This window comes from Agelaius phoeniceus, chromosome 5 (assembly GCF_051311805.1).
Source record: "Agelaius phoeniceus isolate bAgePho1 chromosome 5, bAgePho1.hap1, whole genome shotgun sequence".
Taxonomy (NCBI): domain Eukaryota; kingdom Metazoa; phylum Chordata; class Aves; order Passeriformes; family Icteridae; genus Agelaius; species Agelaius phoeniceus.
In genome coordinates this window covers 11,510,075-11,533,258 of record NC_135269.1, presented here as the reverse complement: position 1 = coordinate 11,533,258, position 23,184 = coordinate 11,510,075, and the positions used below count along the sequence as shown (strand labels likewise).

Below are 23,184 nucleotides of genomic sequence, written 5' to 3'. Positions count from 1 at the left end.
TTTACAGAGCCACTAAACCCTAAGAACTTACCATGTGTATTGAATAGTCACCTCCAAATGTTAAACATGTCCATTTCATCCTATGCTCTCTTTACCATACTCTTTCTATAAAAAGTTTATTTTTGTCATAATGTTTTAAAATTTAAGGTTTAGGGACTCATGCATATTGTCTGTAGCTGTTTAAAGTCTTATCAGGGGAGAAATTTGCATTGGATGTACTTGCACATCAGAACAGGTTCAACCATAGTTAGCTGCATGAGATGAAGAGCAGAAATGCTGAGAAGCAGCATCAGGCTTCGCTATGGAAACTTTTTCTTCTTGGCTCCTGTGGCTGCCCATTTATCTTGTAGCTGCTGGAGATGCCCAGAGGTGGAACAGGCAGTGTTAGAGACAGCTGTGTCTGCTCTGTATCTGTCTGTCAAGCCAGCATGACCACAGTAAGGCCTGGTGTTTACATGTGACATTTATGCACACATCCACAGTGCTCATTCCGTGGAGCAGATGGTCTCCAGGCTTTTCTCTGCAGGTACTCCTTGCAGCCCTACCACTGTTCCTTACAGATGTTTTCCTTCCAGCAGCTGTCTGAATGGATAGTGGCCAACTTAGGAGCCACAGCAATTGAGCAGAGAGATTCCAGTATCAGCAAATCAGTGCAGGCACAAGTCACATTAAACATTGTCACAGAGCCAAGATGCACTTCCTGGTATAAGGGAGGAAGGAGACACAGCTGCATCCACTGGGACTCAAAACTGGCATTCTTGCTCATTGGGTGCACAAGATCAGTGAGAAGACTTCTCCAAATATTTAGAATATAAACATCATGGGTCAATGGATCAAATAATTTCCTACTGAAAAGAATTCACTCAAGCATTTATGTCAGCTTCATGTATCATTGTGCAGAACAAAACTCAGATTAAATTCCTGATAAGAACTCTGTTTTGTTTGTACTGGGTACACTTAAGGCTGCAATAAATCTTCCTTCATGCAGGCAGTATAATACAGGTAATTAAAGAAAATGAAAAACCTTTTCAGAGTTGACAACATTACTACAAAATCCTCCAGTGGCAACATTCCCCACAGACTAATAGTTTGGCATCCAGAGACAGAAACAAACTAATAAACTTGCAACTACAACCAGGAAGATCCATCACTTATTTTAAAGCTGCATTTCATCTGCAAGAATATCTTCAATTCCTATTTAACTAACTGCAATAAGCACAACTTCATATTTTTAGGAAAAAAAGACAAGGTGTAGTCCTCAAAAGTTTATTTCAAGTATAAAAATTGTTCAGTAAGGTATCTACAGGTTTTTTGTTCAGCATAAAGGTTTAATAAGATAGAAAGAATCAAGTACCAAATCTCTGTAAAAATACGATTTGATTTTAAATTTGGAGTAACAGTGAAAAGGCACTTAAACAAAAGATAGCCAATGACAAATACAACTGTTATGTCACAGTGAATGTGTAAGCAAACATAATCTAACACCTTATAAACAAAGAAATTAATCACAGTCTGGCTGAACTCAGCAGCATAATCCAGACAAGAGTGAATTTGAACTCCCTGCACTTCAACAAAAGAAGTGCAAAGAAAGAGAGAAAGAAAAGCAAGAGAAGTCTCCAGTAAACTAAGGGTCTGCAGCACTGTGTTCAAACTATGAACTCAAAGCTCCATTCATACAAGCTCCAAAAAAAGAAATGTAACAAAACTGGGTAGCAGCATAAATACTTCATAAATGCCCCTGGATCTGTATGCTTGCATTGAGGCCTTTATATTTCTATTCCCAGTTTAGAAAAAAAAAAAAGTTTCTACAAAAACAGAAGCAAAACCATCAGACTACCGTAAGTGTGAAACAGAAGTGTAATGCTTTGGAATCCACTGCAGTCCCTTTGCAGCAGAAATATTCTTCCACTGCCAGCAATGGAAAGTATAATTAGAAGTTTTTGAGAATCAGGAAAGAAAAGAGGCTATAACAGTTTAAATGAGTTTGTTATTTTTCGGTCAAGATTCAATGAGCTACTCTATCTTAGGAAAAAAAAAAAGAATCAAAAAATGCCAAAAGAAACAATATGTTTTAAAACAGCATTTACAGCACCAAAGAATATCTGGACAATAAATACAGAATAAGATGGTAATTATTCACAAATATGACGAAATGGGGAAGGAAATTTTCCTTTACCCACCAGAAAACTGTGGGCTTTTACAATTATTCAGCAACATGAAGTAAACAGAAAAAAAAATCATCTTAGTGTTGGCATTTTTTTCTCAGTGACAGTAAGACCTTTGATACAGGAGTGCTATCAAGACTTTTGCATCTTTTTTTCCAGATACATTTTCCTGTAGGTCTGAAACATCTCTTTTGAGCCTTTGACAGGAATGTGAAGAGTCTCTCCATCTCCTCCCAGGATCTGTATAGCTGTATCAAGGGGAATACTGTCCTCAGCTGCAAGACAGACAAGCATGTTAAAGCAAGAGTCACAAAGGACTCCACTCCTTACACATGTGGTACCTAAGACCTTCCAGTGTCAAAAAAGGATGCCACAAACTTCCTTCCTAAAGCACCAGGCACTTCAGATTTAAAACCATCTCCAATGCATCTTTCAGCACAAAATGGCTATTTGGGTGTCTTCACAGGAGAGATTTCTGGAGAGCATTAAGAAAGGTATGACAGAAAACATGCATTTGTGAAAGGAAGAGAAGAAGCAAGAGGAAGGGCTAAAATGATGGCAGACACCAAAGCCCAAGGACACAGGCAACAGCAACAAAAGATGCAAAGGATGCAAACTATGTTACTTGCAACACCACAACAACACAAGTACCAGCATGCAAGCCCTCTGTTCTAAAGCTAAGAAGCAGATGGCAAGAAGGCTACAGAATGCATTCTGTTTCCTGTTATACCACTAGAAAAACAAAACTCGAGCTAGAGAAGTACCTAAAGCAAAGAAACAAGGACAGCTAGGAGCAACCTCACCCAAGATTTACAAAAGGATGGAACAAACAAGATCCTGAGATGAAAGTTGCCACTGTCGTGACAGTTGATTCCTAGAGGGTATAAAAGACCATCCAAAAAGCAATTTGCCATTCAAGAGAAATGAGGAAGATGTCATAGTGGCCCCACTTTTCCTCTGGGTGTCACACAGATTATCTTGTCCAGACTACTGGGACACACAGGTCCTGGAACTTGTGAGCACAGGTGTTATGTGTGGACAGCAGCAAAGTACTGTGAAAGTCAGATTTATTTTAAAAATCACTTTCTGGTTTTGCACTAGATTCTGCTACATCACTTTCTATATTTTAAAGCATGAAAGAGTCTTTATATACAATTGAAAACTGTATTTAAATGTTACTAGTGCTACATCCAAGTTAATGGCACAGAAAAATTTCAACATTTCCAACAACATATTCGTAAGCAATAAAAAGCTATACAAATCTTTGAGACTTTTAAGTCTATTCTATGGTATCCATTTAATCAGGAGAATGAGTAAATAATAATTTTAAATACTTTATTAAGGTTTACTACTGTAAAGGAACTTTTAAAACCAAGCAAAGAGGATTAAACTTGTATTTCAAATGGGACATTCAGAAGTCACTTCACCTGCAGAGATCTCTTCCAGTTTCTTTTGCTTCACTGGTTCACATTTTAACCAATCTTCTTTTTTACTCTTGACACCTAAAAAGAAATTTTCAAAAAAATTTTTGAGGTTCCTTTATCACAAGTTTTGGCCTCTATTCAGCATTAAATTCTAACACATATACTAGCACATGCAAAAGGAAATTTCCTTTGGGTATGAAAATGACTTCCAAGTGATGATATATACAGCTTGAGAAAAATAAAATACAACATTTGATATAAATATGCTTCAGAATGCACCATGTAAAATGTTGAAAAATGGGGTAGGGGAGAAGAGTAGGAAAAATGGATGTTTAAAGCAAAGATGGCAAAGATTATGGGGGCTATGGGGCAGGATACACCTGGCCTAAGCCCACTCTATTCCTCAATGGCACAAATGATCTCTCCCTCCTCTGCCCAGCCAGACTGATGCACAAGCAGGAGAACAGGGAATACAGATCAGATCACCTCACTACTCCAAGGGAATCTGCTTTCTACAATTTCTACAAATACTTTAGAAAGCCTTCTCCCAAAGTTACTTGAAACTGCCATGCTCTTAAGTATTCTAATTTCATTCACTAAGACTTAGAGAAAATTGAAGGAAAACTCCCATGTTCTTTTTCAGCTGAAGACACAGCTGTGGTCTGTCAGAGAGCAAGTTAGGATATCTCAGCCTTCAGCCTCCACAGTCCCATGTTTTCACTGTCTGCAGCTTTGTGCAACATGAATTCAAAAATGAATACGTAGTTTTTATTTACAAATGAATATTTAAGAGAACATCATACCTTCTACAATGACTTTATCTCTTTCTGGAGAATTCTTTGCAGCTAAGCTTTCTTCACCAGGGGCTGGATTCCTGAACTCTATCTCTGGACACAGCTTGAACTCAAGGACTTCCTGTTTGCATGATTTCTCAACTGTCGAGACAGACACATCTTTTTTTGAGTTGCTGCTTTGTGGCACTTTGGTGGCTCTATGCCAGACAGGTCTGACAGGTGATGTCTCTAATTTTGTCAGACAGATGCGCTCCTGTGCCGTACGTTTAAATGCCACTCTGTTCAGGTAGTGCTTTTTGGGTTCCTTTTGAAGATGCAGCTTTAGTCTATTTCTTCTGTTTAGGTATAGAAGATTTTTATCAGGAAACATTTTCTCAGAGCACTTGTCTTTGTTTTGACCATCAAGATGTCTTTCTTTGCTAGAAAAGAAGTTTTTAGACATGCTAGAAGATCGAGCCCTTTTTCTCTGCAGTTTAAGCACAGAGCAATCTGCTAAGGAACTCCTTGGTTTCCAACCATTTTCTCCATTCAGTTTTTTAGCTTTGTCAGCATTTAGCAAACAATTGTGTGCAAGCTGCTTAGAACTCTTTCCTTCAGACTGTTTCAATCCTTCCTCTTCCAGCTTTGCTTTCTTAAATTCTCTCTTCCCAACCATATTTTCCTTCATCTTCCGTTTGTATGGCTGCTCTTGCAAAGGATGAACTTTCACAGATTTATGCTGAGAATATTTTGTGTGTCTTGATTTGAAGTCTACAGAGCTACTATCTGAGAATTTTACAGCATCGGCTCGGTAACTACTCAATTTTTTGAGTTTCATTTCTGCTGGTAATTTTGTTTGCACTTTGACGCTAATTCCTACATCTTGCCTAAGCACCTCCTTTTGTTCCCTACAGTTTTGTTCTTCAGCTGAGTTCTCTTCACAAGTTTTAATTTTTTGTCCTTGACTGACTTCAGAATGCTTAATTTCAACCATTTCTGACTTCACAGACTGGAGAATGTCTGTTTTGGAATTTATGGTCAGACCTGGTTTGGTTGTATCTTTTGAAAGGGACTCAGTTTTGAAAACTCTCTCCTTCTTTATGGACAACTTTGCCCTGTTGTCTGCATATGTATGATCAGTTTTTTCTCCTAACTCTTCGGAGGCTGTCTGGTGCTCTTTTTTGAAAGAATTCAATTCTTTACTTGACACTTGGGTTCCTTTGTCAATTTGCAGATGTTCCTTCAAACCGCTGCTTTTGCATTTATCAGCATCCTGGTTTTCAAAGGAATTAACTGGTCCAGTTTTTTCCTGCTGTGTTGTAGGCAGTTTGTATTCATTATCCACCTTCAGCCTAGGTTTTTTGTTCATTTCAGAAGTGTATTTGCAAATATCTTTATTTTTGCTAATACTGTCTGGGATTTTTTCAGAAATTGTCAGGTCTCCTCCCACTGCACAGTTTTCCTTTTTCAAGGCATCAGATTGACTGGATTTTTCTTCTGTCTCTGCAGAGTCAGTATTTTCAGCTTTTGAAAGTTGACAACCATTTTTCTCTGAACCAGATGTTTCTAATTGAGAGGGATAATGTGATGTTTTATATGCTACAGATGGACCACGCGTTAAAGAGCAATCTTCACTTTTTTCACTGGGCTTAGAAGTTTCTTGTGGGGTTTTTTCCTTCTCACATAGATCCTGACTAGGCTGGACACTGCCTTCAAGCTTGTCCTTGTCAGCTGAAGCCTTTTCTGACTGCTGACTCACTTCTCTCTTGCTGTCACTAGAGTGACACTGGTTGTGCCCAGGAGACAGTTCTTGAACCTGTTCAGATCTTAACACTGCAACTTTAGTCTGATTTACTGGGTCCTTCAAATGAGAATTCTTGTCACAAATTTTAACCTCTTTTTGAGACTGGTTCTCTGTCCCTTCAGCTGCTGAACGATTTTGTGCTGCTTCTTTTGTTAGCATATCAGCACCTTCAATGCCATATGGAAACTCCTTCACTAGAGCAAGCAGCTGATCTTTTAGATATTTACTAGGCTTTGCTCCAAAAAAGTTCACGTCCTTTTCCATGCTATTTTTACTGGGCATGGAATTTTGTTTACTGTGGTCTCCTGAAACAGCAGGTGCATTTGTTTTAGCAGTTATGCTGATAGAGGAATCCAGTGAATTTTGAGCTAACTTCTGATTTATATTAGCAAGATTTTCTAGGGAATTTTCAGGATGCTTGGCAGATGCCTTGAATGACGTGCTTTGTTCAGAGGTAGAAACTGCTTTAGGAGGATTGCCACTGCTTTCCTTCTCCGAATGACTTGATGACTCTTCCAACATTTTTAGCAGCAAGCTCTCTCTTTGGGCAGTGTTATTGCTCAGCTCAGTTTTACTCAAGTCCAGATGTTGCTCCTTTTGCCTTGCACCAGATGTGTTTCCTTCTGATGCCTGTGTCTCATAGACTGACTTGAACATGCCTGCTATTTGTGGGTTATAAAATTTATCACCTTCAACAAGAGAGCATACACTAGAAATACAAAACATGTCATTTTCCAGCAGAGCTGTGGATGCATCCCCTGCCTCTAACACAGCTTGCTTGTCTTCATGGTCTCTTGTACCTTCTTGAGAGATTTGACTACAAATATTTGTGCCTGATTCAGGAAGAGGAGCCTTGTTTTGTAATCCAAGCTGCAGATTTTTTCTCGCATCTTGTGCAGATTGGTTAACTTTGCTTTGGTTTTCATCACCTGCTTTGATCTGTTGCAAATGTGAGTCCACTATTTGTTCCAGAACACAATCAGTGGGTGATGACCAACCGTTTTCTACAGTTCTTTTGACAGTACTTGCCACACTTAAACCATTTTCCCCCTCTTCTTGCAAGCTACACGTGCTCCCCGAGTTGATCACTGGATAGGTTTTACCTTCAGGTGTTGGGATCTTGCCTGCCTGCTCACTTAGTGCTCTTTGTTCACTAAGTACTAAAGGAGAGACAACTGCAACTTGAGGTTCGAAATTTTTTATCAAACTGGAAGTCAGTGTATCAAGCTTTTGTCCCACAGAGGTAGTTGTTACAGGCAAAACAGCCTCATCCATGCTTTCCAGCACATGATTTTTTTCTCCCTTCTTTGTGTTTTGGTCAGAGGGTGAAACCTGATTTGCTGTGAGGTTTTCATTTGACTGTTTATTTTCCACGCTTACAGATTCTGGTGGATACTTCCCCCACAGGCGCAGGCACGCAACCACCTCTTCCATGGAGTAACTACAATTGCTCTGGCTACAGGATACATTTTCAGTAAATGGTGTTTTTTTCTGAGCTACCTCAGTCTGCAACTGAGCATCACCAGATGCAGCTGTTTGTGATGCAGCAGAGTTTGTGTGAGACACAGATGCCTGCTCACCTTTCAGACCTTCTACGTTCTTCTCACTGGTGTCTTTTAGCAAGCTTCCACCCGAGACAGACGTATCAAGCAGCGGTTTTTCACTACACAGGAGATTTGTCAGTATTTTATCAGCAGTAGCACCAGCTGTCTTCTCTTTCAGTGCATTTGTGCTGCTCAATACAAACTGAAGAAATGATGAGTTCTCAGGGCCAATTTGCAGAGTCTTTGATGCAGCCCTGACAGAGCTCCCTGCTGGAGTAAAACACGAAGCACTGTTCGAGGAAGTCACAGTTCCTGGAGAAGAGGCCAAGGCATGCACATCCCTTTGTTCCAAGGTGCTCTCAGGATTATTAAATTGAGCTGGGACTTTGCTCTGAGAGGGAACAGGAGTGAAGCTTGATGAAAGACTTCCCTGCTTCACCTGAGGGCTACTTTGAGTCGCCTCCAATCTTCTGTTATCAGCACTGGCTAGGTTTTTGTCATTTCTTTCTTCATGTGGAACCATGAATGTGGGCCTCTCTGTCCTCACTGCTTCAGATGGGGGAGGCTGTACATTTTGTTTGGGCATACATGGAAGACAATTAGAAGGAGAACATGGATAACCAGGAGGAAGAGAACGAGTATTTTTTTCATTATAGATTTTTTTTTTATAATTATGAACCGTTTCAAGCAGGACAACCCTTTTTTTAAGACATTTCAGCTTTTCAGCTTCCCAAGCTAGTCTCTCCTTTGTAATTCCTCCATGTGTTGCTGCTGCTGAGGAAATCTGAGCATTAATAGGCCCATTTATCAAACCACTAGTCTGGCTCTCCGGAACTGAAGCAGGATCACTCAGAGGCTTTGAAGAAAGAGCTTCTATTTCTTTCACAACATCAAGCAGTTCTTTGGGAATGCCAGGGGATGACACAGAACTTTCACTAAAAGACCGATTTACTGTCACACTTCCACTTGGATTACAGACATTCCTGATGGATTGACTGACTTCTCCAGGTTGCTGCTTCTGACAGTGTTGCTGAATACTGTTAAACCCAGGAGCATTTTTTGGGTCCAGTGGGAACCTCTGCTGGGTAATGTTGTATCCATTGGGTACATTTTGAATTTCCTGTGGTACACCCATTGAAGATTGTGCTGCAGGCCTTGAAACACAGCTGGCAGGCAACAAAGATGGTGCAGAACATCCTCTAGGAGCTTCTGATGCCATCTGACTCTGCTGAAATTGTGGCAGCTGTACAGTTGTCCCAGTATTTTGATTCACCGAATACAAAACTTTACACTGATTATTGGAATTAAACATTTGGGGTTGAACATGTTGCCCGGAAGTAGGGAGAGGAAAAGAATTATTCTGGGGATGAATGCCACCTTGATGTAGTGTTGCAAGTCTCAGGGAATTATGCTGCAGCATTTCTGGCTGCGCCGTGTAAGCGTTGGTGTTGGTGTACTGGGGCTCCCCAAGCACATTTCTCAAATTATTCCCTGTGTTCACTTGGGAGGACAGGGGGGGCACATTCCTGCAGGGATAACTGTAGGGATTAGACACTGGCCAAGAAGTCGGAGTCATCTCTGGCCGCAAAGGGGAATTCTGAAGGGGAGGTTTCAGACCTGTTCCATACATCGGCTGATGTCTTTTAACTGAGAATTTTGACATAAAGAAATTATTACCAGTTACAGATGCTCCTGGTGAGGTTTGATCTGAAGTTTTGAATCCTTCGGCATTTACAGCAGGGAAGGCAACATTGATAGTTGGCATATACACGATTTGGTTATTTTCAGCATGAGTGCATGTATTTTTAGAGGAGTTGGGATTTGTCTGAGGAAAGCCATGTCCATTAGGAAGTAACTGAGTGAAACATGCTCCTTCACTTTGCAGGTTTGTATTTGCATCAGCATTCTGGACTGGCCTTACGTTCCAGTCCATCTTTTCTTGTTTTCTTTTTCTTCAGGCAAAACCAAAATGCTGAAAAAAAATTTTATAAAAAATTACAACCTTTTGATCAAGACCTATTTCACTTACTAAGAAGTGATTTAGAATGCATCATGAACAGAACTGTTGAACCTAAATTGCTGGGTAGGAGAGCAACCCCAGCACAACCTGTGGACATCAATCCTGTCAATGTCAAGTTGCATAAATTGTTTCCCAGAACACAGTAAAGTATAAAAAGAGAAGCAACTAACAACTCTATTGACAATCTAATGACTAACAAAACCTTCACATTATTCTGCTAATTCTATTATCTATCAACCTTTTAATTTAACAATAGATTGCTGCATTTGCCTTCTTCATGCAAAAACAAAGAGAAAAAACCCCCAAGGCACGTGTGTAACACAACATAGCAATACTTAAGAGCTGAACATAAGAAACACCTATAGAATAAGATACAGGCCAAGATTTTCAGACAATAAGACTCAATCTCAATTACACCTTTAAATGCAACAAAATAAATGGAAAAAAATAATTTGGGTTTAGTAAAAATCTCTCATAATAATGTGACCCACTAGTTTAATTTTGAGAATGTGCCTCTAGCGAGCTACAAGAAAAGAGCCCCTAATTCTGTTGGTAGCATTAACTTACTCAGCTGGGAGAAGGCATGGAGAAGCATGGAGATGACATCTCCATAGCATGAAGCATGGAGATGACAGCAGCACTTCTGGAGCTGACAAAGCCACATATCCCTAAGCCTTCATGTGCCATATTCCAGAGTGCACATGGATTACCAACTGTAGGACATGGGGTTATAATTATCAGAGTGGTTAAGGTTTATGCTCACCAGAAGGCCCTGGACAGAGGCACAGCTGCAGGACAGAGACATGGAAGTCAATGGAAGAGGGAGAGGAAGTTAGGAGCGAGGAGAGAGCCAGTGAATGACAGTTGGGAGTGAGATTGGGATTGGCTGGAGGAACACGTGGACAGCACATGAGCAGGAAGCTGATTGGCTGAAGGAACATGTGGCCAGCACATGAGCAGGAAGCTGATTGGATGGTAGAGCACATGGACAGCACCATGGCAGCTGAGCCAGCCAATGGGTGCCTTCTTTCTGTTAAATTCTGTTAGGTCTGGGTTTGGTTTCAGTTATGTCAGGTAGAGATTTAAGGTATAAAAAGGGTGCGATTTCTATGATAAACTGATCTCCTTCAGATGCTTAAGGGAGTCTGTGTCGCTTTGCTCCCCACTGCTACAGATGGCTGGCCCAAATTGGGACTTATAGGGTGCTGCAGAGTGAGTGGACTGCTCCGGTAAGCAACTCCCACTAGGTCAAGGAACCGGCCAGGAAGAGTCCGGAAAAGGATCTGGGGAAGGATCCGAGAAGAGTTCGGGAAAGAACTCAAGAATTTAAAAGTGCGCACACCTCACCTGGAAGGTGAATAGCCCACTGGGAGCAAATATGGGAGGTGGAATATCCCCGGAACAAAGCAGGAGCTTGGGCCAGGTACGGTGGCTCCTACCTCAGCAATCTGTTAATATGGCTGATGTGAAACTAAGCACCCTGCTGGACTGGGTGCCTAATCACGTTTAAGATTTCCCCTTTAATGCACCCCTTCAATCAGAAACCTGGCAAGCAGTAGGACAGACACTTTTCACTACATGGGGACAACCATGGCAGCCATTAAAGGAAGTCACGCGAATGTTGCTGATTACACAGCTTTGGAAGCTGAGTCCCCTGAACCTTCAGCGCCACCAGAACCCGAATATGACCCCAAGATTGACCCAAACCTTGAAGAATTGCCTTATCCCGAGATAATCCCAGCCCTGCAGAGCTGCCTTACTCTGATAAAAATCCCTGCATAGCTGGCCCCCTCAGTGCAGAATTCCCACATTGCAAGCAGGCAGCAGGCTCATTCCCTGCCCAAGACAGAGACGAAGTAGTCCAGCAATGGCAAAAATGCAGGAAAGACACAACAAAGGAGGCAGAATTGGCCTCTTTTGTTACAGCCTGCCCAGTAATATATGTGCCAAACCAACACCCAGCATACTAAGAGCTGGACTATAAGGTAATTAAAGAACTGAGGGCGCTGGTAAAAGAAAGCAGTTTATCCTCCAATCCATCATGCTAAACTGCCTAGAACCCATCAGCACTGCATACGTCCTCACACCCCACAGTATTTTAGGAAAATAATTGGAAAAGTATATGTGATTAGAGAAGCAGATGGGTTTCTTTGTAGATGATAAAAGTGGGAAACAGGATATAAAAGTTGGATTTGGCCTTGGGAATGGATGAAGTCAGGAAGACTCCCAAACCAAAACTGGCATCAACTGAAGTTAAGACAACTCCCAGAGCAGGGACTGACTAAATAAGGTTGGGACAATTCCCAACAGGGAGTGTAAAATAGTGGTCTTATCTATGAAATAAATAAGATTTAATTGGAATACAGTGCCTTACTTAAATAACACCAATCTTAATGTGCATGTGCCACCTGCCTGGTTATTCAAAGGACAGAAGATCATGAGCCTTCCTGTGAAAAGACCACCAAAGAGCCAGAAGACCCCTTGGAAACAAGTGGAGCATGCACTGTGTAGTATAGTGATGTAGATTTTAGGAATCAAAAATAGGAGGAGACTTACAGAAAGTATTAATGAATACGTATTAGCATACAGTATATAAGCTGCATTTGGATCCTTTTGTACATGAGGCAGGGTGGGAAGCCCTCCCCATACCCCGATCAATTGGTTTTGCTTATGCTTTATCCGAACCACTGCCAAATTTCTTTTTTTAACTACTGGATTACATTTGATCATATTATTTTATCTCAATTAAAACCACTGCTAAATTTTAAGTCTGTAGTTTATTAAATTAGACATATGGGACCTCATCCATAACAAAACTGATTCTAACAGTGAGGCAGTTTGCAGTCTGGCTAACCAATTACTGAGAGCTATGTACAGCTGAGGCGGAAGCGCTGCAGGACAGAAATGCATCAATCACCATTGCACAGCTGACCAGAGTGCTTTTGCAGTCCCTGCAGCGCAGACAGGCTGCCCACGTGGTGCATGTGATATCATCGCTCACCTAGCCCTGCAGGCCCTGTGGTGACTCCTAGGAACGGGTATCAATCCTAATCTTCTTTTGCTAAGATCCTACAGGGTCCAGCGCAGTAATTTGTGCTGTTCCTGGACAGACTGCAAGCCACACTCTCCCGGTAAGTCGACGATGATGAGGCCAGAACTATTCTGTTGCAGCAGCTTGCTTTTATAAACACAAATGAAGATTGTAGACAAGCATTGCTTGCTGTTCATAACCCACATCCTTGTGACATAGCAGATATTGGTTTGAGCATGCTAAAATGTGGCAACTGCTGCTTAAAACACCAACTCTGGCAGGGGTTTTAGCCACACTCTTCTGGGTTCCGGACGCGCATGCAGGGGTCAAGGCAGGCCGGCCCCAGGATGGGGAACGGGGTGAGTGGGGATCAGGATGCTCCTGGTGAGCACATTGGTGGTGCTCAGCTCACTGCAGGTGGCCTGCAGGCCAGCCTCTGCTACAGTCCTACCCTCACGGCAGCTCAGCCCTCAGCACAGCCACAGGCACATCAGGGACTGCCGGCCTGTCAAGTACAGCAACATCACGCACAAAGCGTGGCCTGGTGACAACAGCATGGCCGGCCTGTGGCTGTCACCAGAACGCTTGTCTCGCACATCCACTCACAAGAGGCAGCCAGAGCACAGGGCCACCAGCGGTGAAAGCGGCCAAGCCGTGCTCTGCCGAGGCGTGAGGCCACCAGCAGCGGGTGGGGGCTCCCCCAGTGCAGGCCCTGCCATAGTGCAGCTGTCACTGAGGGGCTGGGCCAAGCGGGGGGGACGGCACTGCCAGGGAGCTGAGTGACAGCTGGGAGATTGTCCTTGGCTGGAGGAATGCGTGGAGAGCATCATAGGAGTGTGCCCCCCTGCTGATGGAGTGACAAAACTATCCTCTGTCCCCTCAAGAAGAAGCCCAGAAGTCCCTCTCCTCAATTAGGTGAAGAAAGGCACCTCATAGGCCCAGAAAACTTCACCTCAAACTTAAGGATAGCCAATTGGACAGAAGCCAAAAGGTCCTGCCTCGGCAATTTAGCAGAAAAAAAAGTGAACAAAGAAAGTAATCACTTTTGTAAAGTGTTTTACCAGGAGCAAGAACATCTGGCACCTTGCTCGGTTTTTCTGTTTCTTATTTTGCCTTTTACTAAACCTTTTTGTTTCCAACACTGCAACAGAAGCCATCCTGCTGATTTTTTTGCCTCCAGGAGTAGCTGAGCTATCTTGGATGTGTTAAAAAGCCTCCGAGAGCTTATTAGACCCAGCTCCAGGAGTTTACTATAACACAGCATATGAGCAGGAAGCTGATTGGATGATAGGACACATGGACAGCACATGAGCAGGAAGCTGATTGGATAATAGGACACATGGACACCACATGAGCAGGAAGCTGATTGGATGATAGGACACATGGACAGCACACGAGCAGGAAGCTGATTGGATGATAGGACACATGGACAGCCCACGAGCAGGAAGCTGATTGGATGATAGGACGCATGGACAGCAGCATGGCAGCTGAGTCAGCCAATGGGTGCCTTCTTTCTGTTAAATTCTGTTAGGTCTGGGTTTGGTTTCAGTTACGTCAGGTAGAGATTTAAGGTATAAAAAGGGTGTGATTTCTACAATAAACTGATCTCCTACAGAGGTATAAGGCGTTTTATGTCACTTGTCCCCCACTGCTACAACCAACAAACCAAATGGGTGAGCATGTTATTCTGTAAGTTTTTTAGAGGCCAGTATTTTCAAAGCCAAGCACTATTTCAGCCTCCAAAAATGCACAAAAAAGCCCAAAAGCCCCCAGGACAAAATACAAGAAATAATGTTTGCCTGCATCTTGACAAGCTCTTCCCAGTATGGTCACACCCAGCTAGCACAGAACAAACACCTTGCTTTGTGCAGGTTGTTAGACAGTCTCTAAACAGAATGTTCCGTGCCATTTCTCCCAAATCACCAATGGGAGACTTTCCTTCATGGGCTCTTTTAGATTTTAAGATTCTTCTGATCTCAAATTTGAGAATGAAAAGTATCACTCATATCTAGCCTATAAAAAATGAAAGACCCATTGTTATAATTTTATAGGTGTTATTTTCAAGATTCAAATACAGCTCTATCTTTCTTCACTCTTTTACTTTCTCTGCTCTCATAAGACACCAATAACAAAAGAAGACAGGAAAACAAAGTGGCATATGAAATTCCTAAAAAACATTAACATCAGTGTCCAGGCAATACTTACAGTGATGCAGGAATCTTAGCAAAGAAAACAGACTTTAGCATCCAAGGTAAACCTTTCAGGCTGCTAACATTGCACTGGGTATTTCCTGAAAAATGATTGGGGATAAAACAAAATCACATCCTTGAATTAGACAAATGCTGAGGAAACTTAAGATATTTACATTTTCTGGGAACATAACTTGTGAGAGAGGCAAACAAGACTAAGATACCAACCATTAGTAACTGTAAAATCTTTGCTAGAAGAGGAACTTTGACTACATGCAGCCCAAAACTTCAACAAGAGTAAAATCCTACCATTGTCACTGTCAAGATCAAAAAAAATTAGGAACCCCTTACAGAAGCAAGGCTGGAGACAAGGGGAGGGGTTCACTGCCATGTTAAGTCCTATAACTTATAATGGATATACCTTGAGGTTCTTGTAAGCCATTATTTGAGTTGTATGTTACAGGAATTATTATTAGAGGAACCACACAGGACCATCCCCAAGAATCACCTGGTGTTTTGAGATACACTACACTAACATATGCTCAAAGATAAAGGCCTTGAGATGACCAAGGTCCCCTGACTATTTCCTGGGGCAGTCCCAGAGATTTGGGATTAAACAGAATTAGGCTGGTTATCAATCATTCTTTAGATGTGCCCATGTGCCAGATAAAGTCCTATGAGTTTGTCTTCCATCTGAGGCCCAGCAGCACCCACTAGTTAAAGAGTCCTGGCTCACTTCAGAGCCCACTAGCATGGTGCCCAGCACCACAGGGTCCCAGCTTGTCACTATGGCCTTGAGTTAGAGACAGGAATGAGACAGATGAGAGGCTCGTTTATTCGAGCAGAATAGCTGTATCTTCATTGCACACAGCTCATTTCATCTGGTATCAGAAGGCACCATGTTGGAATCCAATAGGTCAGAAAATCATTGAGACTCAGTTCATTGCTTGGTAATGGCTAGCGTACATGTCCATCAAATGTTTTTCTTTCTAGGTATGTTTACTTTTTATCTTCACGGACTCTCACAGGATAGACTCGTTTTTGCAGGTGCAAACTGTTTTCTCACAAAAAGAGATTGTTATGCAAACTGCTTCTCATTCTTATGATTCTTTTCTCATGAGAACTCAACAGGCCAGCTTAGCCAGAATAGCAAGGCCTAAACCATGTTTTACAACCTTTCTTTTATAAGGTTTTACCTATATGTACCACCAACTATTTTCTGCTATGCTTGTTCTGCCATCCTGCCTCCTCTGTCAGGATGCAGCCACAGTTACCACCAAACCCCTAGTGTCAGAGTAGCTAAAAACCCCCTTAAGCCTGTGCTAAAGGGTCTTGACCCAAGGAATCTTGAAAGCCTCTTTAGATCCAGGTATTCCAACCAGGCAGCACACAGAGCACCAACATTTGTTTCACCAGCTTTTACCAACAAGCCCCATATTGCTGCATCTTTTCACACCAGGGCTTGAGCAAGGGCCCTAGTCCCCTTCCCATCACTTCATCAGCTGGAAACCCCTCAGCCCTTGGTTACCCAGACTTACCAGACACACAGTTAGCACCCCAGACAGAACCTGATGATCCTTCTCAGGTGCCATGGAAGGCATACCTTACAGAGACTTTCCATTTGGAAAGTTAATCATCAATGGCATCATCATCTGTGTGTCCTCATGGACAGTCAAAATTCTGCCTTCAGCTGATCACAAGGGAGGGGGAACACTTCTCTCACCCTCTGCAGTAGTCCACAGGTTACAGATGCCCCTTCAGCCCTTCCCAAGATCAGTCAAGTGTGACTTCCCTAAGAGCCAGCCAGCCTAAGGATCTGTTTTTGAGAGGTTCTAACCTCTGCTGTGGAGTAACTCCTATACAATTCCAGTCAGGTCTGCACAGCAGCAGTTTATCACTGCATGCAGCTGCAGAGCCATGCACCACAAAGAACAGGCAAGTAACAGCCTCTGCTGAGCTGAACCTTGCCCAGCTGGGTCAGTGACAGAGTTTATATTTATATACCTCTGTGTTACATGCCTTGTTTTTCACGGGACTACAGGCACATGTCAGATAAACAAGATGCAGTAAGCTACCAGAAAGAATGGTAACATACAGATTGCTTCAGGTAAGCTCCAGACAGTACATCCTTTTACAAGTATTCCACCCCAATAATTTGGCCACTCTTACTCAGTGAGGCCATGCTGCAGATATTTCTAACTGAAAGGCGTACAAATGTTTTTTTTACTTCCACAGACAGAACCAGTCATAGACCAGACCTTCCATGATGCTCCAGGGAAACATCAAATTACAATCTCCTCGTACTTCTGAATCAAACTCCCCCTACTTTGGGCACTCTGAGAAGCACCTCCCCTCCAGTGACCATGCTGTTAACATGCTGTGATCCTGTGAGCCCCAAAATTCATCGTGTCTCTGTAGAAGGATTCTTAGCAGAACAAGGCCATGCTATTCTCCTACAGGAATTGGACAACCCTGGCTTGCAGATTTGTGGTAGGTAAGGGACAGGCGTTCGGAAGATTTCGGGCTGTGACGGAAAATTACAGGACTCCTTCTGCCCCTCTCCCCAGAGATAAGGATCACCCTTGGAATGTAGCCAAACAGGTAGCCCCCCTAACCTATGGATGCCAGTAACTTTCCACTCCATACTAACCCTAGAAAGTATAGCCAAACCCCTTTCTGACGTAGAGAAACCCCTTAGTCCATAAATACCCTTGAGACCCCTCAATAAACGCCTTTAACCGTCCACCACATTGGTGTTAGCGTCCGTTACTGGCCCCGAGGGATCCCAGGGGGGGATCGCCGTGCTGGACTCCGAAACGAGGTTGCCGCTGCCTTCACAAGAAGGCAACACAGATTACAGAGTTACTTTGAAGACCATGTACTGTCCTCGAATAGATACAACAAGGAAGAATGATCATTGTGCCAAGACCAGACCAGATGCCAAGCACATTGTGGGAACTGCTAATTTGACACACCTTAGCTAAAAATGCTTACAGCATGACAACCAATCAGTAATTAACACGTATGCATGAATATAGCTACTTAACCAATGAGCTTTAAGCATTAGTGGTGTGAGACAATATATAGAGAAGGATAAATATGCTGAAAATGAAAGATAAATATGCCAAAGTTGCCGAATAAAGTAGGATGACATGTAGCCACATTGGTGCAATTGTCATTGCTCAGCCGACTCTCCAGTTGAGACCTTCTTCATGGCTCTTTTCAGAGAACTGAAAAAACAGTGAGCATTCACTTGCACCCACTTCCCCTTTTAACAGCCCCAGCCAGTCAGCTCACAAGTCCAGTGGGTTCTGGCATCTGACCAGGGCTACTGGAGCAGGACACACTGCCCCCGTGGGGGTAAAGCAGCTCAAACAATACCCTGATTGTAAAAGCTGTCAGTGATGGATGGAGAAGGGGGATCATGCTGCACTTGGTGTAGAGCAATGCTGAGACCAGCCTGATTTAATAATCCCAAAGTTGAACATTCTGAGGATGTGAGGAACAATGTTTCCTGGCAGAAATTGACACAGGTGAGAATGTAAAAAAGTTCCTGATAAAGCAACAAAGAAGTGACAATATTGATAATTTACCTGACACTGCTGAGCTAAAGGCTGCTGACCTGGAACAGTTGGCCCAGAAACATCTGACTGACAGTGGATCTCTATAAAAACCCAGTCCCCATTTTTAACAGCAGAGACTTGTTATGAACACACAACTAAAGGCCTGGCACTGGGTGCTCCAATAGTCTATTTGCATGCAAAAGAACCAGCCAGGTTCACAAGTACTATGGTTTACTAAATGCAACAGACATGGCTCTTTTGGAGTGCCAGCACAAACCGGAGAGCGCATAAACTGCAGAGAGGCTAAATATAGCCCTGACAATACAATGGCAATCACAAGCTCAATTTCTCACGTCAAAACACTCAGCACAGCCAAGGATACAAGTCTTACTAAAAGGTGCCCCTTCTGCAGAGGGCGAAGAAAATGTGTTCCTACAATTTTCATGTCACATTCTCATCCCCCAGCTGAACACAAAATCAGTCCTTTTATACCTCATTAGCCATTATTGTGCGAAGTGCTGTGGGTGGTCAAATTGTCTGTTCTTAGCGGCTATGTCGTATGCAGTATTTCTTGGTAGGAGGTATACCTGGTAGCAGCTGTACAAAACATTTCCTGGTATTGAGACTGCACTGCTCCTTTCCCACTTCACATTCCCACCTGATGCCATGGCAACAAAAACCTCCACCAGGTTTCCTTGTCTGCTCTGATCACTGATGCTCTGATCTGTGGGGCCCATCTCATATTTAGCTTTGCTATTTTCTTCACTGTTTCATGGTTCCCACACTCTTAGCATACCCCCTTCTAGAAGTGTGTGTGGAGATTCCTCCTTTGAGTGGGGACACCTCCAAGGTTATTTCCTGAGGCTGAGTTAAAGAGCTATGCCCACAGACATTGGTCTAAGTAAGCAACATCAATCTCTACCTGATTATTTTGCCAGCTTTTGTGTCACTGTAATTATAGTTAACTATCTATACTGTGTAGTAATTCACTCTGATGAAGGTTCTTTAGTCTAACTAGTATTATGATCAAGATCATCAGTATAAGATGACCATATAAATAAGATCACCAAATAAATAAATAATTTTTCATATTGGTTTACCTTCCCTTATCCTGTGTGATAAAATTGTATAAAGATTCAACTACACCTGTGGAATTCTTTGGACATAAACCTCTGAGTAAGTTTGGAGCTAGGACTGGATCCAGCCACACCCAGACTCCTCTCTGAGGAGGAGTCTAGAAAGAAACTGGATCCTTTCTGCACCCTGTGATTCAACAGGAGGTTACACGTGATAAAACCTGGGTGAAGCTTCCATTCTGCCTGTGACAGCTACCTAGGCATAAATTTTGTCCCCTCTCTGCCTCATACCGCAGTTGCAAAAGCTGCCAAAACCATCAATGCCATTTATCTTTCCTCTTATCTCTGCACAGTCAGTTTGGACATTAAAGACATGACACCAGTGTCCCACCCACCAGGCCTACCAAGCTCACTTTGCTTGTGCTTGGAATGGCATTAATCATACCTTACTCATTTACCTGCATTAATTATACCTTTACTCATTTACCTGCAGGCTATGGCTACAGTCCTGCCATTGATGCCAAGGGAGCTCCAGCAGTATTAGCTGAAATTTCTCCCACTCCTGATGTCTCTCATCAGCATTATCTTGCTGGCTTTCCTACCACATGTAGATGGGAATCTCACACAAGAAATTATTCCAAATTTCAGCCCTTAAAGAACACCAGGATTTTTTTATCTTCCTGGTAAATGCCAGGGTCCTGCTCAGAATGTGAAGTGTTGGGGTAACTTTTAAAGGAGTCTTTTTGCATGCCAGTACCAAAGGTATTTCTGTAAGTGTCTTGCAGTCTTTTTTCTTTACCCAATCTACCCCCTCCTCCAAATGCAAACATCAAGTCTTCTAGGTTTCTAAACTGTTGTCATGAAAGGCCCAGGTTTTAGTCAGCTGGGCTGATCTCTCTATTCCCTGCTGTGCACACATTGCACCTGAGACTGGAGTATAAGCCACAAACACTTCCAACCCTTCTCCTAAAAATATTCAATGATATTGGTATCTCTATGTGCAATGGTATATAATAAGCATTAATTATAATTATTAAGCTAAGCAACTCATCAAATAACTGTACCCTCACCACTTATGTGCAGTGCAACACACACTGATGACAGAGTGCATTTCAGTGCACATAACTGTACTACCACTCTTAAGAGTCAATAAAGTGGATTGACTGTAGTCATAGGAATGAGCTCAACTCCTTGACCAAGTTATTGACAGTTTGGCTCAGGCTCACAAGGAGGTAAAGGCCTAGGCCATGACCAGGTCAAGCACTTTCCTAGTTCCAACCTATTCTTTGAAAACCCACATAGGAACAGGGAGACAAAAAGCTTTGATGCATGAGAGTTGGGAACACCAGCCAAGTGAATAAGACATCAATAGCAGGTAGTTCCTCCAGAACTAATTAGTAAGGAACAAATGAAGTTGTGGGTGCAAGGAATTTCATGGAAATTCCATGACATTTAATTTGACTGCAAGCCAACCATTTTATTCCACAAATATGAAAGCCCAGGTGAGCTTTTTTTTGATCTCTCCCAGCTGCACAGTTGTAACCTCTCCTTGAGCTGGGTCACCTCTAAGTTGCTCCTCGAGGAGAAACTTGGATCTCAGGTGATTGATATTGTGCATAACTTTGTATCATAAGGCATTAAGATAATGTATTAATACTTTTGAATTATTATTGTTACTGTATCTGTACAGTAAGATTAAACCTCCCCAGGGCATTTTCTTAAGCCTCACTTTCACATCATTTTACTTCAATAAAATCCACGTTCCAGCTATCTGTTCCAGTGCTTCTTTAAGTGGTCTAAATCTCCTCTGCAACAAGTGTAACTGAGGCACTCACAATAGCTCTAAAATATTCTTATTCATTGCTAAAAGCTCCCTTTAATAGAGTCAAAACCCTATAAAATGCGCATTTCAGTGCCAGCCACTGAGATCACAGCTATTTTGTACCTCTGCAGAACATAGTTCAGCAAACAGAAGATTCTAAGAACTGAAAGGACAAAAGTTCAGCTGCAGGCCAGCAAAATTTTGCTCTCCTGTTTCTGTTCCTGGACTTGTAGTGGCATATCTCATTTAACCTAAAGTACTTAAATCTAATTCAGCACATCTGATTTATGGTGTTATAGAAAAACAGCCTGAATCAACTAAACACACACAAAGAAAGGAGTACATAAACATCCATAATTCTCATTTTCCTCTCTTTATAACTGTATTTTAGATACATTTTAGATGAGACATTTTGGATGTCACAATAGCACCAGCATACAGGAGTTTTCCTGCCCCAAAATTCTTTAGTTACATGAGATAATTTGCTGGAAATTGCCTTAATCTCAGATTGCCAATCAAACACAGAATGTTTAGAGTAAACTTAAGCACATGTAGACCAGTAGTCACTTCTCTTTGCAAATTCCCATTTCACCACTTCCAACAGTGTATTTCCCCCTTTTACCTATTGACTTCTGACAAATCCTGATGGGAGTCATCCAATAGTATTTAAAGAGCTGCTGATGTCATCACAAAGTCTCTCTTGATGGTTTTTAAATGATCTTGGGTGTCTGGAGAAGTCTCAGCTGACTGGAAACTGGTGAACGTTGCCCCAGTTTTCAGGAAGAGCAAGAAGGAGGACCCTGGAAAGCAAAGACCTGTCAATGTCACTTCAGGGTCTGGTAAAATCATGGAAAACATTTTTCTGAAAGGTACTGAAGAACACTTGGAGGACAATCATCAGTCACAGTCAGCACAGCTTCATGAAGGGAAAGTCAGCTTGCCACACCTGACTTCCTTCTAAAACAAGGTTACCCACGTAGCTGATCTAGGAAAGCCAGTACATTAATCTTTTTGGACTTCAGTAAAATGTTTATAGGATGGTTATGTTTTACTCCTGTAGCCTTCATGTTGCATCAGGCTGTCCTTCCCAGCCTTCCTTTTTGTTTTTCCACATTGTCTTCTCCCAAGACCAGGACTCTCAATGTGATTTTAACCAGTGTTATCCAATATCCAAACAGTACTTCTCAGTTTGTTAGTGGGTTTTTTTCTTTGGAGATGAAGTGAGCACACTTCATTCCCACAGTCTTTAAAAGTCCAGGTGCTCAGGTGGAGCTTTCTCTTGCCTTTGGCATGCCTTTAGGCTCTACTGGCAACTCGAGAAGCTGCATTTCCCAATCAAAAACTATTTCAGAGTGAATTTTGCAACACTTGCCTGCAGCCACGCTGTTGAGCCCACAGAAGCAGAGCAGCCCAGCTCCCTGTTTGTGACAGGACATCACTCCCTACCACAGATGGCTGGTGCACGTGGAAGAGATAACCCAGGCAAGGCCAAAGGCCTGGCAGGGGCCATCTCTGCCAGAAGGGCTGAGACCCCCAACTAAAAATCAACATCTTGGTCTGGAGGGAAGATGTGGGAAGAGATTAAGAAAAGTAAATGCCATTGACCAAGACACTGCTCTTTACAACTATAAAAGCCACACAAATTATTACAGGGATGGAAACCTCTCACACACTCCCTGGAAATGTGTAGTGTGGCTTCTCCTACGAAGCTTGGATGCATCTTTGTAGATACTTTTCCGGAAATTGAGAGGAAAGATTTGATGTAAGATTCAA

The 23,184-nt window shown here is 42.4% G+C and overlaps 1 protein-coding gene across 16 annotated transcripts in view; it reads right to left on the bottom strand.

Moving 5' to 3' along the window:
- The window catches only part of RESF1 (retroelement silencing factor 1), a 52,828-nt gene that overhangs the window by 14,798 nt on the left and 14,846 nt on the right, over window positions 1-23,184 (bottom strand). For 7 of the 16 annotated variants that reach the window (XR_013182299.1, XR_013182300.1, XR_013182302.1 and 4 more), the window contains exons 2-5: window positions 22,034-22,211; window positions 14,967-15,051; window positions 4,393-9,682; window positions 3,593-3,667 (exon numbers count right to left, since the gene is read on the bottom strand). Coding sequence is in view for 11 of the 16 variants with exons in the window: in XM_077178298.1 (XP_077034413.1) it covers window positions 3,593-3,667; window positions 4,393-9,643 (5,326 nt within the window). In the remaining 5 variants the exon portion in view is untranslated. Of the gene's footprint in view, window positions 1-1,252; window positions 2,441-2,463; window positions 3,218-3,592; window positions 3,668-4,392; window positions 9,683-14,966; window positions 15,052-22,033; window positions 22,212-23,184 lie in introns of those variants that run through there. The other 9 variants (XM_054631658.2, XM_054631654.2, XM_054631655.2 and 6 more) reach the window with 5 other exon arrangements.